Raw genomic sequence first — 16,931 nt, 5'->3', positions numbered from 1 at the left:
GCTTTAAAGTTATTGTGAAACTGCCTATTCTAGAGGTGGCGTGAATCAGATGTGGATACTTAAAAATTCCAAAGATCTTTTAGAGTATATACAATCTAACTCTCTTTCATCTTGTAACAGTATTAAAACATTTGACTTTTCTACTCTTTACACTAGTATTCCACATTCCAAACTAAAAGACAAATTAAAAGAGTTGGTATTACTTTGCTTCATAAAAAAGAATGACCAACGTAGATACAAGTATCTTGTCTTAGGGAGGGATAAATCATACTTTGTAAAGAACCATTCTGATTCAAACAAAAAATTCTCTGAAACCGATATTATCAAGATGCTTGATTTCTTGATTGACAACATATTTGTTACGTTCGGAGGACGTGTTTTTCAACAGACTGTCGGCATCCCAATGGGAACAAACTGTGCCCCTCTACTTGCTGACTTATTTCTTTATAATTATGAGGCTGACTTCATGCAGGAACTTCTTAGGAAGAAAGATAAGAAGTCAGCAATATCCTTTAACTCTACTTTCCGCTATATAGATGACTTTCTTTCACTAAACAATTCAAAATTTGGTGACTATGTGGATCGCATCTATCCCATCGAATTGGAGATAAAGGATACTACAGATACAGTTAAGTCGGCTTCATATCTTGACTTACATCTAGAAATTGACAATGAGGGTCGGTTGAAGACAAAACTTTACGACAAAAGAGATGATTTCAGCTTTCCAATTGTGAACTTTCCATTTCTAAGTAGCAACATTCCAGCAGCACCTGCATACGGAGTATATATCTCCCAATTGATACGATATTCCCGTGCTTGCATTTCCTATCATGATTTTCTTGATAGAGGGTTACTGCTCACAAGGAAGCTATTAAACCAAGAGTTCCAAATGGTGAAGTTGAAATCATCCCTTCGTAAATTTTACGGACGCCATCACGAGTTGGTTGACCGTTATGGAATTACCGTTTCACAAATGATATCGGATATGTTCCTTACGTCGTAACTACAATCCCCTTCCCTTTCATGAATTTGACCTACCGAATTAGACTATTTACCGGATTTGTAATCACATAAACAACACGACGGGTGTCGCATGTGGAGCAGGATCTGCTTACCCTTCCGGAGCACCTGAGATCACCCCTAGTTTTTGGTGGGGTTCGTGTTGTTTATTCTTTAGTTTTCTATGTTGTGTCATGTGTACTATTGTTTTTCTGTTTGTCTTTTTCATTTTTAGCCATGGCGTTGTCAGTTTGTTTTAGATTTATGAGTTTGACTGTCCCTTTGGTGTCTTTCCTCCCTCCTTTATAAGAATATAACTTATAAATATAAATATATGTACAAGTGTAGATTACTTTTGGTTGTTTTTAGATATTTTGAAATTGTCATTTTAAGGGGAGGTAACTCTAAAACAGTGCATTTTCTGTTGGATTGTTCATGGAATTTTCCTACTTTGTATTTTAGCCGGAAAAAAACGCACGGTGACCCTATCTTTTCTTTTGATATTATCAAAGCATTGTTTGAAAGCTATATTTTCCTAATTTATTTTACAATTCTATCGTTTCGTTTAGTTTCTATTCACAAAATGGTGTTTTTTCATGTATAATCCATACAAAATGTCTCATTTTGTCACGATCCGTAGCTTGAAAAAATGCACGGTGACCTATCATTTTTATAATATTTTTTAACATGTATCAATAGATACTACATTTTGGCAAAGTATGAACAAATTCTATCATTTTTATTTTAGACTCCCATACCACCTTAACACAATTTCTAAACTGATGAATTCGTAATTCAAGGAACAAAAAGAAATCTAACACCCCTAAAAACTCATCTCCTTGACCAAAAGTACTTCTACCAAAGTCCCAATATATATTCCTGGTCAAGTGGCTCAACCAGTTACTTATACTTGATTGTGCTTCTGAAAAAGTGAATTAATAGAATTTGCATATTAAAATTTGAACATGAACTTTTGTCCTTTCAATTATGTATAATCAAGTGGTTGTGCATGACGATACACAAACATTTGAATGGTATAGATAATTGATATACGTTTCTATGCATGCATTTGTAAATTTCATTTACTATTCGTGCAAAAGTTTACTTATTATCGGAAAAAAACATTTCATGGACGAATTGCCTGTCATAAAACATGTGATGTACATTTGGAAGAAAGGCTTGACTTTCATAATTTTCGAAACTTTTTATTGGAGGAATTTTGTAAACAAGTTGACATCGAATAACTCTATCGTAACATCTCAGATGGTATTAACTTTTAAAGGACAATTTTTTTTAAATAACTATTCAAGGTATTTCCTAAACAGATAGATTCGGAATTTAAGAAAGAAAAAAGAAATCTTATGCCTCTAAAACTTCCACTCCTCGAGTTAAAGGGAAACTTCGCAAAAAAATCAAAAATTGATATTATGTTCATTCTGTATAAAAATGCTCAAATTAATAGATATTAAAGTTTTATTCCGCTAGATAAGCGATCACCATCGATTTTAAATTTAGAGTATCAATTCTTTTCGATCCGCCATCTTGTCTTCTTTCCCGATTAATAAAAAAGATATGTCTATAAACCACAAAGAAACAAAACTACAGTAACCGATGTAGTCGTAATTGCGTGTCGATATCTTGTCAATCGTACGGTTGTTTTATCCTGAGACTACTATAACACATAGTATAGTTATAGTAGTCTCAGTTTTATCCGACTAACTAACTTGATACGGAAAATATTCTTACTTTAAATTAATTTAAATTACCATGGTCTGTTGTTTTTAAACTGTTGATATTGGAATTAGGTGAAAAGTCAAAGTTGAAATCATAAATAAGTGTTCCGTGAAAATTCTTTTCGAAAATCTAATTTGTTCATAATTCTTTAAAGTAATAAACTTTTTTCAAATATATATTGATCTTCCCTCATCTGATCACCAGCATGGCTAAAGGTAATTACTTCCAAAGGTATTGTGAGGGGTGTGAGGTGACACGTCCAGGTATTCAAACGATTTCCTGTCGGGCTTGCAAGCTCATGCATCGTTTCACTTCTGCAGGTATTGATCAGTGTACACGGCTGATAACTTATAACTTTCCATTTTGAACTATCAGATGTATAATATACAACTATGTCTTACTTGTCATTACTAAACTCATACGCTTGTTTATAAATAACATTTCTGGTGTAAAGAATATAATTCATAAAAATATAAATAATACCCAAAAAATAAGATTTGATGAAGTTAAAATCTATTTAAATATTTTTTCCAAGGGTGAATTTGGGAAAATGTAATATATAGTCATTGTCAATAGTGAAGGACAGATTGGAACAGACCAGAAATATTGATTTAAAAAAATGTACGCACTTGCCGACGATTCGTTTATACGACTGGATAGAAAGTTACGAAACTATAGCGCAATTTAAAATATATACATGTATACATTGAACATAAGAAAAAAAACCTATATTTTGAATAAATAGGGGTAAAAGTGTTGTAAATAGACTAGTCCACGTATGCCAACAGTATGTAATCATCGAATGTCGATAGACTATTGTATACCAAAAGAAAGAGAACCAATTTGATTTAAATACAGGTCGATGTATAACTTTTGCTTTGGTTCATTGAAGCTGTGGACCTAGGAAAATCACAGATTTATATTTCAATAAGATTGTTCTCGAACACAGGAAGGAATTCGTCATCACAATTGTTATATATGCCACTGGACGAACACTAATTATCCCCAGGGGATGTGAATATTTTGCTGGGAAACTTTTTGAGTATCAAAGTTTCAAATTAATTTCGGGATTTATTTTCTTTCTTTGTATTCAATAACAGAAAAAAGAATAAATTACGTGTTCGCTAAATAGGGGTATTCTTGTCAGACAAAAGACTTTTAGTTATATTTAAAAAATAGGGAAATATGACATTAAATTGGTTCTGTCTTTTTTTAAACATCGTTAAAACGATGTGTGTCTAAGGTGAACGCCACAAGAACCCTGTAATACTAGTACGAGAGTATAGCATGTAAACATTCCTTCTCAATAATATGGTTGTATTGGAAATCTTTTCATACAGATTGACAACTCATTGTCCGATATGCATGTAATATTTGCCACATGACGCCCATAGTTCTTTCTACCACCATCACCTTATTCTTTGATATGGCTGTAAACATCGATGGTTCACACCCAAACAAAATGGGATTAATGGACCTTCAGAGCTTCTCCGTGTTATACACTTGTGAAATATATAGACGAAATTTCTGTATTGAAATGAATCTACATCTCACAAACAGGATTTTCAAATAACGATTTTGAGTAATCACCTTACAAACCAATATAAACGTATGGCAAGATATAACCATGAAGGAATTTAGTTTTGTCAGACGCAAGAACTCATCACTATATCATAATTTCAAATATCAAGAACAAGCGGTCGATGTCGATAGTCTGTTTTCTAACTGTTCAGAGTTAGACATGTCACTTGTTCATTCTTGGAAGCCTTCATATTCCCCGTCTAACGATGGGAACTCTTTCTGATTGTGTTGACTATAAATGCTTGTATGGTAATTCTGTCGTTTATCTGTACAAGAGGTTGCATTTCCTCTCCTTTCCCAACAAACAAACGAACGAAACGCCACTAGTCTGATTTCTCTGGAGCTCATCCTCAATGGCTCTTATACGTCAGGAAACTTACATGTATACTAATAATGATTGTTTCATGAACAACGATGTATGGACGAACTATTATAAATTCGTCAATATCAGTTATGTATGACTAAAATATAACAACTACTGTATTACTTATTTGGATTAATGACGGCTATCATGTTCAACATTGCACAAATATTATCATAGAATTTTAAAAAAAAATCCTCAAAAATCCTCAAAAGAAATAATACCTTAGCTTAGATAATTGGTATTCTTTTCACAAAAAAATCGTGTAAATGATTGTCAAATGAATTTAATTATGTAAGAATAAAATGTTAAAAAGAAACTAAAAAAAAAATCATGCATGTTGTATGTTGTATTTTTTTGTCAATTAAAAACTTTAAAATTGCAATAGTTTTATTAGCATTTAAACACAGCCAGATTTGAATACAAGTTAAGAAATTCCGGTAAAGTCAATGATATCAAACAGATGTACAATGGTATATCAAATTGGGTAATATTGCATTTAGTTTTTATTAAAGATTAAAACTACTATTTTTTGCTTCATATTTGAATCTTTACGCCAATTGCCGCTAAGAAAGTAATCAAAAATTGTTTCCTTTTATTTTTATACACTTTCGGAATTACGAATTTGAATTTTATTTTCAATTAATTTACACAATTTAATTATTGTATCTTTATTCTCATCGTGTATTAAATCTTAGTGTATTAACATCGTGACAGCATATACTCTTTCTAACCTTTCTGTTTATCCTTTCCAAATAACAACATTTATACCTGTGTACGCTTGAACTCACACCTGCGGCTACATAGCTACAAGGTAAACGAATTGACCTCGTGCCGAGAAATATACAGTGACCTTTACAAAATAATATACACACTCTGCTCACACATTAGTTGCATTGAAATGATTATCAAAACAATAACGGTAAATAGAACTGAAATATTTTCAGTTCAATATCAGTAAAAATGTTCAATAAATATTTTATGAAAAAAATCTCAACAATAATTAATTAAAATTTCAAAAACATTTACTAGAGATAATTTTATAGGAGTTTAATTCAATCAATACAAAACGGTATATATATGCATATTCATTTTCGTTTATTCTTATATTGTGGTTAATAACTTCGACCATTCGTCAGCTGTGCGCTTTTAATTACGTATATTGTCGATAAGCTATAAGAGTTAAACAGATTTTATTTTTTCACAGAATTCAATAAATCGGGCTAATACGTCACGACCCACTCGAGAATTCAACCAAAAAAGTTACAAATACTTGATTTTCTCCGTTATTAGAAGGAATATAAATTTAAAACTTTGCAAATGTGATTTTTATGTTAAGATGAACATAATTAGATGATAAGTAAAAAATCGCGGAATTTCCCTTTAAAGTAATTCTCCCAAATTCTCAATATATACTCCTGGTCAAGTGGCTCAACCAGTTACTTATATTTGATTGTGCTTCTGGTAAAGTGAACTTATATATCTCGCATACTAGTTCAAATCCATGAACTGTTGTCCTTTCAATTATGTATAATCAAGTGGTGGTTGTGCATGACGATTAACAACCCTTTGAATGGTATAGATAATTAACATATGTTTCTAAGCATGCATTTGTAAATTTCATATGTTATTGAATATTCATACTTAAGTTTACTTATCATCGGGAAAAAACATTAATAGACGAAACATGTGATGGAAGTTTTGATGAAAGGCTTATCTATTATAATTTTTGTAACTTTGTACCATCAATATCGATGTTTATTGGAGGAATTTTGTGAACAAGATGACATCGAATGCCTCTATCCCAACAACATAGATGGTATTAGTCATATACAGCATGACAGAAGTCAGCTATCTAATATTCTTCGTCGATTACAACAGCTTAGTTTGTTGGAATGTGTTACGGAATGTTTTTTTACATCAGGGTGCGTCGCTGTAAATTATAGAAATAATTGGAAAATATGTGATATTCTTGGTCAACCTACTGCTGGGGAAACTCTGCAGACCGAAGCTGGAAGTATCTATACTAAACGATCATCATGGTCTAAGGTAAGGTTTCATATTCTTTGAAATTGACAATGCTTTTATATTGTATATACTCTTTGATTCAATTACTGTGGATTCATTATTATTCGTTTGTTACCAACTTTCGTGGATTTCGTGAATTAAACAAAAATTAAATGTTCAATAAATGACAGATTTTCTGTAGGTAGGCTTGTATGCAGACTTTGGCAAAACCATAGAATTAAATATCCACGAAAATACAAGTTTTCATTTATCCATAAAATTAGTACCCACGATAATAAAAAACGAATCCCAAGTAATCAAAGATATCATAAAAAAAAGAAATCATTAAAATGATCATTCGTTGTCATTTCCATAAAATTAGCAAGCTATTAATGCACGCTGTATCAATTACTTCATTCAAGACTCACTTTTTAAAACAGAAAACTATCAAGATTGCTAAAATAGTAAATATATCCGAAAAGAACAAATAAGGTTGTGCCTATTTCATGAAGCTATCCTAAGACCTGTCATAAGATATATTAAGGACATGTCTTTTGAAATATATACATCGAATGTTTATTGTTGATAATCCGCCAACCTATGAAGATTTAGTAAGAATGTGGAAAAGGAGATTTAGATAATTAACTAATAATTAGAAAACCTGAAGAATGAATAGAAAAAAATAAGTGTTATTTATAGAAATACACGTATGACTAACATAAGACCTTCATACGACCTTCAGAAAACTATCAAATTAGCTAAGTTAAATATAACTTGTCTTGTAATTTTTGTGTCTGTACATTTATTTATTTTCGTTCAGTCTCTAGCCGGATCATGTGCAGACCATACTTGTTTTGCCGGAGAAAAATGTTCAAAACAAAGAACTGGTGGAAATAATTGTACAATTGCTTGTAAGTGAAAATAACAACAAAATATTCGTACACGTCCATTGTTTTTTAGAATTTTGTCCTCCATTTTCCTTGAAAGTTTTAATTCGAATATTTTCTAAAGGAGGGGCGAAAGATACCAGGACAGTCAAACTCATAGATTGAAAATAAACTGACAACGCAATGGCTATAAATGAAAAAGACACACAGACAAAAGAAATACTACACAAGAAACAACATAAAAAACTAATGACTAAGCAACACGAACATCATCAAATACTGGGGGTTATCTCAGGTGGTCCAGAAGGGTAAGCAGGCCCTGCTCTAAAGGACGTTCATGATGTATAACACTGCTATTTACATCTGATCTATAAAAAAAAATTAATTAGAAAGAAATATTTTGAAACTGATGAGAAAATTTTAAAGATTTTAAATATTTTAAAATGTACCGTATAGCTTGTTAATTTCTAGAGGAGTTTATTTTTGCTTATTTGGGCGGGTCAAGGAAAATTGCAAATATATTCCATGAAAATGTATGCAAACTATCTATTTACTTCGTTTGACAAATAAATTTAGCTGGTTTATGTTAATTAAAATAACATCAAAGATAAAGGTCAGGTATTATTTAATTTATTGGTTACATTATAAAATGAATACTATACGAGTGTAAGATACTCTGTCAGGTATTTTATTAGTTAGTGTCAAATTATAAAAGAGTTGCAAGTCACTCATCATAATTTTTTAATCTAATTAGTACATCAGAGCTCCGGTCAATTGTCATAACTAATAAACCGTTACATTTCCAAGAAGCTTTTACACCTGTAACAAATAACTATGTACCGGCATTCTATTGATTAACTATATCAAAATATAATCAATAATTAAGACGTCATACAACTGCAACCATTTCAGTATACACCAAAATATCTAATAGGGATGAAAGAATCCGCCAAAAAAAATCAAAACAACGCTAAAATATTTCGTTTACATTTTTGCCCCTAAATCCTGAAATTTTAAACCCGCGAAATAATCCGCTATAGATCAATTGAACGTTCTATAATTCTCAACCTTTTTGTATCAATTTTCAGATTGTAGAGAGCCTGTCCCGATAATAGATAACTCTGTTTGTATTGAAACGTTTGGCTTATATAGAAATCTAAAAGCTGGAAATCAATTCAAATGTAATGCAGGATATTTCATGATAGGACGTCCCTTCATAGTATGTAATGAAAAGGGGGAATGGAATGAGATGTTCACATGTTCTGATAACGGTAGGTTGTCTACATGCCCTTTTATGTTTCGTCTTTACATATATAACGTGGCCATATACTTGTAGATTCCGTCTTTGTGTTATTGTCCCATGGCAAATTTATGCCATTTTGTGCTTCTTTGTTATATATGTGTTTGTTTTTTTGTGTGATTAAGTTCATAAGACAATGTTGACTGTTGTATATATGACATTTTAACCTTGTTTGTTTAGTTCACACATCGTCGTCAATATAATGGAATTTAATGCGACTGTCAAACAAGTGAGAGGTTTAGCTAGCTATATAACCAGATTGAATCCTCAATTTTCTACATTAAAAAATGCCTGTACCAAGTCAGGAGTATGACGTTTGTTATCTATTCGTTTGATGTGTATTATCATTTAATTGTGCCATTTCATGAGGGACTTTCCGTTTTTAATTTTCCTTGGATATCAGTATTTTTGTGATTCTACTTTTACTACCGCTTTTTTGTGATGTGTAAAAAAAATATTCTAAAATCGGATAAAGAAATGTCTCACACATGTTGTAACTAGTTTACTAGTATTTACAAAACGCTTGTTAAGTTTTCAAAACCAGAAATATAACGTTTTCTATTGGAATCCCATGACACAAGCACCGCAGCAGTTTATCGTAATGGTCTAGATTTTCAAAATAAAAAAATATATTCTACAAATCAACAATAAACATCATATATTAAAATATCATGACAAAAGCAGCGCAACAGATTATCATAATGTTCTTCTTTTTCTAAAAATAAATCATTCTTAAGGTAAACTTAAACTAAATAAAAATATATAAATGTTTTACAGAATATCCACGTGATTGTAGCGACTTTCCACGAGGTAGTAAATCAGGGGTATAGACAATATATCCTTTAAATACAAAATTCGATGTTTACAGTGACATGGAAACAGCAGGATTTGGATGGACGGTATGTAAAGTAAAGATGTAACAAAATAACTTACTGTTATTGTTGGTGCGCATAATAAATATAATATGATCTTCAAACTCTTCAAACTCGTAATTGACTTGCCCTTTTTATCTTTTTTATTCGAGCGTCGAAGATGACAAACGCGCGTCAGATATAAAGAATTAAAGTACAGGCATCCCGGAATATTGAGTTATTGATACAATATTTTATGTTTAATCTGTCGTTAGTAAAGCAGGATTTAATTGTTACGTATATGTTAACTCTAAGTTTTTGCTTGACGCAAACAAACAATAAATTTTATATGAAAAATACGTGAAATAGGGATTACTTTCATCGGATGTATTTTTGACCTGAGAATGTTCACCAAGTTTGTTGAAATACCCGTATTAGATGATAGCACATAATTGTAAATGTACTTATTTATATTTGTACTGAATTAAGACTTTAGATATCAACATCAGATTTTACAATAAGATCCAAATACCACTTATCAATATTCTTATTTTTATAATAGTCATTATTATTATTATCATTATCATTATTAGTATTATGGTACAAATATTATTCTCATTATCATTATTAGTATTATGATACAAATATTATTCTCATTATCATTAATTATGATCATTATTATTATTATTATCATAATTCTTATTGTTATTATCATTATTATTATTATTTATTTACTCGTATAACTTAAAAAAGAACAGGACTCTTATTTAAGATTTGATTGAATCGGATTTTTTTCCCCGTCCCATCTTTTATTTTACATTTCATCATACAAAAAAGTGGAAAGAAAAATTTAAGTTGCTTTTGAATAAAAAAAAAGCTCATTTACCTAAAGACAATTTATGTTCAACGCACTTGTAACTGTACCGTTATAGTAAATGATTGATTTATAATTGGTTAAGGTGGCTCGTGGGTAAATAAAAATTTCAGCAAAAAAAATAACCTTTATTTTTTCATTGCAAATTTTATTTATCACACTATGAGTTATTACTTTATGATATGGTACAAAAATCAACCCAAAAAATCGATTCGTTTTAGCCCCGACTTTTAAAATGTTTATATCATTGAAAAAGCACCCAAATTATCTGCCTTTGGTGCAAAATTGCCATTTATTTTTTTGGGCATTGAATATGAAGTTTCTTTTTTAACTGATCGGGGACCTATATTTTTTATTATTGTTCTCAAATAAGCTGTACATAAACTAAATAATTGTAAAATTTTAGCAATTTTTGTAGTTAAGTTATTTTTTTATTTCGATATTACCACTATTTCTTCTATTAGCTTAAATGAACGGCGATCATATTTTTCATTTCATTTTTCTTTTAAGTATATGATAAAGTCCATTTATAAAAAAAGTTATAACGAAGTACTATATTAGAAAAAAAATGATTTATACCAAGGAGCCCCCTTAAGGTAAATAATTGATACCAAAATCATTATTTCTCTCGGAAAAATGTAAAACATTCAGTTCTGTCTCAATGAATATTTGGTTTCATCATCTGCCTCAGTGAATATTAGTTATTTCATGTCTCTAAAACTGTATTTTTACCTCATTAATAGACAGTAGTTGTATAGATTTTTTAAGATTTACATCAAAACAACAGTGTGAAGGTTCAGTAAAGCGCAGCGTTATGTCTGAAATCGATAGTGCATTTTAAATATAAAGATTTTCAATTGGTTTTTATACAAGTTTGTTATCAGCTATGATTTATAAATACTTCAGATTTCAAATTGAAAACACTTTTCACAATTGCATTGAAAAATTAAAAAAAAAATGTCATTTTTTTTGCTTATAGGTTTTCCAAAGGAGACTTAACGGCACTGTAAATTTTCTTAGAGGATGGTCTGATTACGAGAATGGATTTGGGAATTTAAAATCAGTTTTTTGGCTAGGTATTTTTCTTTCTGTTTCTATATTTTCTGTTTTCATATTTTCAAAAATAAATATGGTACTTCATTGTCCTTCTGCCTTTAATAAAGGAGTAGGTCCGGTAAGGCCTCAAATTTCAAGTTCATCGAACGAAAGATTTTAGACACTTTTTAAACACTTAAGTGTCTATTTCAATTGATTCGATTAGTTTATGTGAAAGATTTGAACTGATTTAGTCATTAAAAACGCTCCGATTTAAGCTTTAATATGAAAAATCTATCAAATATGCCTAAAAACGTCACTTTTCAGATTGTTTTTGTCACAAATGAAAGTGGCCACATCCGTGTTTTTCTTCAACCTTTATACATGTTTATATATATTATGTATCATCATCAAGTACAACTTACTCTTCAATATTATGAATGAACACGAATGCGGCCACTTTCATTTAAGACGGAAACCGTCTAAAATTTAACGAAAATGCTAAAATTGTGAAGATTTCAGTAATTTAGTATGACTAAATGATGCTAGTACCGATATATGTGCTTTGTATGGTCAAAAACATCCCATAGTCATGTAGCAGAACTTTTCAATAGATAGCTTAGGGGTCTTACAGAACCAACTCCTTTATCATCAATTTGCTTTTTTAAATTCAACACAAAATTGGCATTGATGGAGAAAGCTCCATTTCGATTTAAATGTCCGTTTTCGCTAAATTAAGGAATCATGATATAATTGCTCTAATATACTTAAATAAATCGAATTAAAAGGCTTTCACATATCCCATTTTAATTCTCAACTATTGTATAACAAGAGACCTTACAAAGTACTTTTTTTTCCGTTTTTTAAAGTAAAAAGGCGGAAATGTTAAATGTATTTAAAATTAGAAGAAAATCATTTCCCGCCCAATTCATAATGGCTTTTATCTCGAAGACATGTGTTGTTTTTTTCTGCTTGTTAAGTTCCTTTGTTTAACGTAACGGTACCCAATTTGCACCTATTTTGACATTTTTTTCACCTACGTTTTTTTATGATAAAAAAAAATGTCCATACTGTGTTTATTTTGTAGTCTTATCCTTCTTCATTGTATAGGTACACCAGTTTGATTTTTAAACCATGTTGAGTCATAAAAAATGGGTTTGAATCAACCTCCATCATATCTATGATTCTGTAATGAGGAGTACCCAAATTGCATCCATGCTTAAATTCACATCGTCAAAAGTCGAATAACCGAGCTTCTCTTTTATTTCTTCAAATGTTTTGAACAATTGGATATAAGTCCATGCTTACCCTTAATATTTTACGAAATGGATACTTATAATATATTGTATTTGCTAATTTTAAAAAGATGACGTTTTGATGACGTCGCATGGTGACGTTTTCGTACATTTTTCTTTTTCAGTAAACAGTCATCTGTTGATAAATACTGTGAACGTTTTTGGTGTATATCTGAATATGTGTACCTATGTTGAAAGACGTGCATAGTTATCAAATTATTTAAATACAAATTGTTTATTCTCTAGAAAATCTTGTAAGATTTCCGTTGCTATTTTTTCTGAATAGGTGCAATTTGGGTACCCTTACGTTATATACATTCCACTTATAACAGTAGTTTTAAAACCTTGTTCATTTGAAACCAAGTAGTAAAATCATCATCATTACTGCTATTTGCCTTTAACACTTATGTTTTGTTTGATAATTATCCCTTATAAGCTATGCTGGGCATATACTCTGTATGTCATAAAGCCCCTGAAAATGCATAGAAAAATATTGATGAAGCCGACGAAACATCTCAGCTATATCTAATTTCAAATTTAGTCCTCTATGATGAAATAGTACCCGGGAATCTTCATCTGGAGCAACCTTGCATTCTCACAGCAATATGAACAATCTATATCTTTTAGAATTTGAATAATTGGGGTCTATCTTTTGAACAGGAAATGAGTTTATCCATCTTCTTACTTCTACTGCAAGATACAAGCTTTACGATTTTGATGGGAATTCACGATACGCAGAGTACAGCGAATTCAGTATCGGAGATGCTGTCAACAATTATGTTTTGAATATCGAAGGTTATAGCGGAAATGCAGGTAAGAATTCGCCGTTTTAGAACCTAATGCATTCTGGGAAATATTTTCAGAAGCGTACATCACATCACTAATTTTTCTAAACATTTTAAATTCAACCAATGACGTGACGTTATTTTCATTTTGGTGTATAAACAATGAGATTACCCATAGTCTTTTAGATTCTGAAAAGGCTAATTTCCACCTATTCTTTTCTGGAATGATACTTATACGCATAAATCGTCAGTCGTCAAACTGTCATTTTTTGCTACCGTTAGCAATGGTTAGCGTCAAATTGGTTATAATCTTACCGTGATTCGTCAAAATATTCACGAGGTCTCAAATAATTATTGTTACCGTATTTTTTTGGAAAACAATGACGTGATTCGTCAAAATCAATCGATTTTTATATCATTTGAAAGAAACTGTTCATTTGATAATTATTCACCAAAAGTTACCGTTAACATCATTTTTCAAAAAAAATAAAGTTATTCGTCATGAAGGTATTCCCATTACAACACTCTTTAATGCTACGTTATCACTGCAACTAACGGGGGACAATTTATACAAACAAGAATGTGTCCATAGTACACAGATGCCCCACTCGCAATATGTTCTATATTCAGTGGACCGTAAAATTGGGGTAAAAAGCTTTTGATTTTGTCTTTTAATTATGGACTTCCGTTTTGAATTTTCCTCGGAGCTCAGTACTTTTGTTATTTGACTTCATTTTAGCAGGTCAGATATTTTGAGCTAACTTTGGGTAACTTCAAGCAATTATTGTTAACATATGTTATTAATTCACTGTTTCAAAATCTAACTGACTAATCCAACTACCTCGCGTCATTGTTACTTTGATTTGTTTTTGACGTTGTCAGCAAATCGACGATTTTTGGTGTACGTTTTTAATAATATTTCCCAGAATGCATTATATTCCAAACGGCAAATTCGTGTTTTGTACTTGTGCTTTCGTTTAATAATCATATTGTTAAATTGAAGTGATGCATTTTTTAGAAGTCGTGTTTTTTGTTTAAAAAAAAAGACTTTCGGAGCGATATAGTTGAAAAAAAAAATTAAAAAAAATACCGAATTCCAAGTAAGTTAACAATGATTCTAACTTCCTACTAGCACCTGAATATATAAAACTCATTTAGGATTAAACATACAAAAGTCGATATTCGATTAATATTGATTAACTTTTCATATTTTAACAAGATAAAAAAGAAAACAAATTATTCGACTTGCATAGAATTTTCAATAGTCAAAAGAAAAATTATGATTCGTAAGTTGCAGTGTTGAACATAATTATTTTTTTGCATTGCAAAGTGATCAGTGTTAGTACATTTAAAATATAATACATTCGAACTGACTGATGGTATTTTATTCTTTTTGTAAAAGATAGCCATTTTAAAGAAAAGAACAAAAAAATATAAGATGGAACAGAAATATCGCATTCAGCTACATAATTCTTGCTACTCTTTTTTTTTTGAATGTTTTATGAACTTGGAATGTCATGGCGATTTTTATTTTATCTCTAATTTACAAATAGAACATAGCTAGAACAGCAAAATAGGTATTGAATCTCCAATGGTAACAAATTAGTTCATCAAAATGACTAGTTTAATCAATCACTAGTCCATGACCCCGTTTACATTGGCAACTAAATTGAATCGATCTTTATTTGATTCGATCTTAAAAAGACCAGTTCGCATTTACATTGCATCAGCGAGATTTATCGAGATCGCTCTTATTTAATCCAGTGCGTTTCTACATATTAGACCCCGTTTACACTGACAAAAAAGAAACAATGTCGCAATATTCTTCATGTCTCTCCTTCACCTTGGTACACCATTAAGCCCTTCACATGTTAATCATAGCAATTGTTTCTTCTTTGTAGGAAATAGCCTTTCCGATCTTGGAGACTACAACCATAACGGTATGATGTTTTCCACCATTGACAGAGATAACGACAGAATTCTAGGCAACTGTGCATATAAGTATAAGGGAGCATGGTGGTACAACTCATGTCATAGGGCTAATTTGAATGGAGAATATTTAGGAGGATATTACTCCATTGCATTCGTAGGCGACGGGATCAACTGGTGGACATGGAAAGGATATCAATATTCGCTGAAGTCAACTAAACTAATGATTAAACGACATTAAGGGCATACGATACAGTTACAGGGGAGGTAATGACGTTGCTAACGTAAAATGTTATTTTCGCGACGTCAAACTGTGACATATCGGGTAAAGATGCATTTTTCGACTGATTTTTATTATTCAAACTGATTTAATTTGAAAACGAGTTCATGGACCCCTATTTTTCAAAACAGCTATTTATTTCATTTTGCAGGAGGATTATGTGACCCTAATTTTATAAAACTGTAAATAGAGGATTTTTTTTTATTTTGATAAACATGCAGCAAAAAATGACGTATTTTCCTCAATTCATGAACATTTGATAAATATACCATATTTCTGAATAAAAAATGCATATTTTTTTAGGATACTCATTAAATACAGAAATTACCGATTATTTAACAAAAAAACAATTTATGTTTGTCTTTTATAACAAAAAAGTTAAGTCTTTCTTTCGAAAAAGAAATTTTAGCCACAAATCTGAATTTTGAGCAAATATACAAAATTTCGACCTCATTTTACTCAAAAAGTAGCACATGAAGGTATATTTTTAATTACATATTTAATTTAATCAGGTAAAAAATAGCCTATATGCAAATTTTCACAAACTTGTAAATACAGGATCAAAACTGTATCGTATGCCCTTAAAGTTTTCAATGCACGTATTTTTAAAAGAGCGGTTGATTGAACATATCAAAGAAATATTGAAGAAATCAACGCCACTTTTCTTATTTGAATATTATACTATTGAAATCGAATACGGGTCACGGAAATTATATTGAAATGATAGGGAATTTTGAAAAAAATGTCTATTTTAACTTTAATTTAAGTGATAGACAGGTTGCCGGGGCAGAAAATAAATATTCACAGCAATATACACCATTTAAACGAACCATAATGACTGTTGTTGCAAAAATCAAAGGTTCCTGAGCTATTTTAAATTTGAAGCGAGAGGCGTTTAACATTGCAGTAGAAGATACTGGCTAAAATGGCTGAAACGCCAAATTAGCAAATTTCGTGTTGAAAATTGGTTAACTAGTTCATTAGTAAAACAGGTTGCCGGTGTGAAATTTGAA

The 16,931-nt window shown here is 30.7% G+C and overlaps 1 protein-coding gene across 1 annotated transcript; it reads left to right on the top strand.

The window, feature by feature from the left end:
* The first annotated feature begins 7,752 nt into the window (after positions 1-7,752).
* On the top strand, positions 7,753-15,879 carry LOC134699825 (fibrinogen-like protein 1). The gene is made up of 5 exons (XM_063561237.1): positions 7,753-7,877; positions 9,738-9,768; positions 11,574-11,670; positions 13,585-13,737; positions 15,611-15,879. Exons 1-5 carry the CDS (start codon positions 7,753-7,755, stop codon positions 15,877-15,879), a joined length of 675 nt encoding a protein of 224 aa, XP_063417307.1.
* The last annotated feature ends 1,052 nt before the right edge of the window (positions 15,880-16,931 follow it).

This window comes from Mytilus trossulus, unplaced genomic scaffold (genome assembly GCF_036588685.1).
Source record: "Mytilus trossulus isolate FHL-02 unplaced genomic scaffold, PNRI_Mtr1.1.1.hap1 h1tg000085l___fragment_1__unscaffolded, whole genome shotgun sequence".
In the NCBI taxonomy this organism is placed as follows: Eukaryota; Metazoa; Mollusca; class Bivalvia; order Mytilida; family Mytilidae; genus Mytilus; species Mytilus trossulus.
Note: the sequence above shows the minus strand (reverse complement) of the source record. Positions and strands in the feature narration are given on the sequence as shown.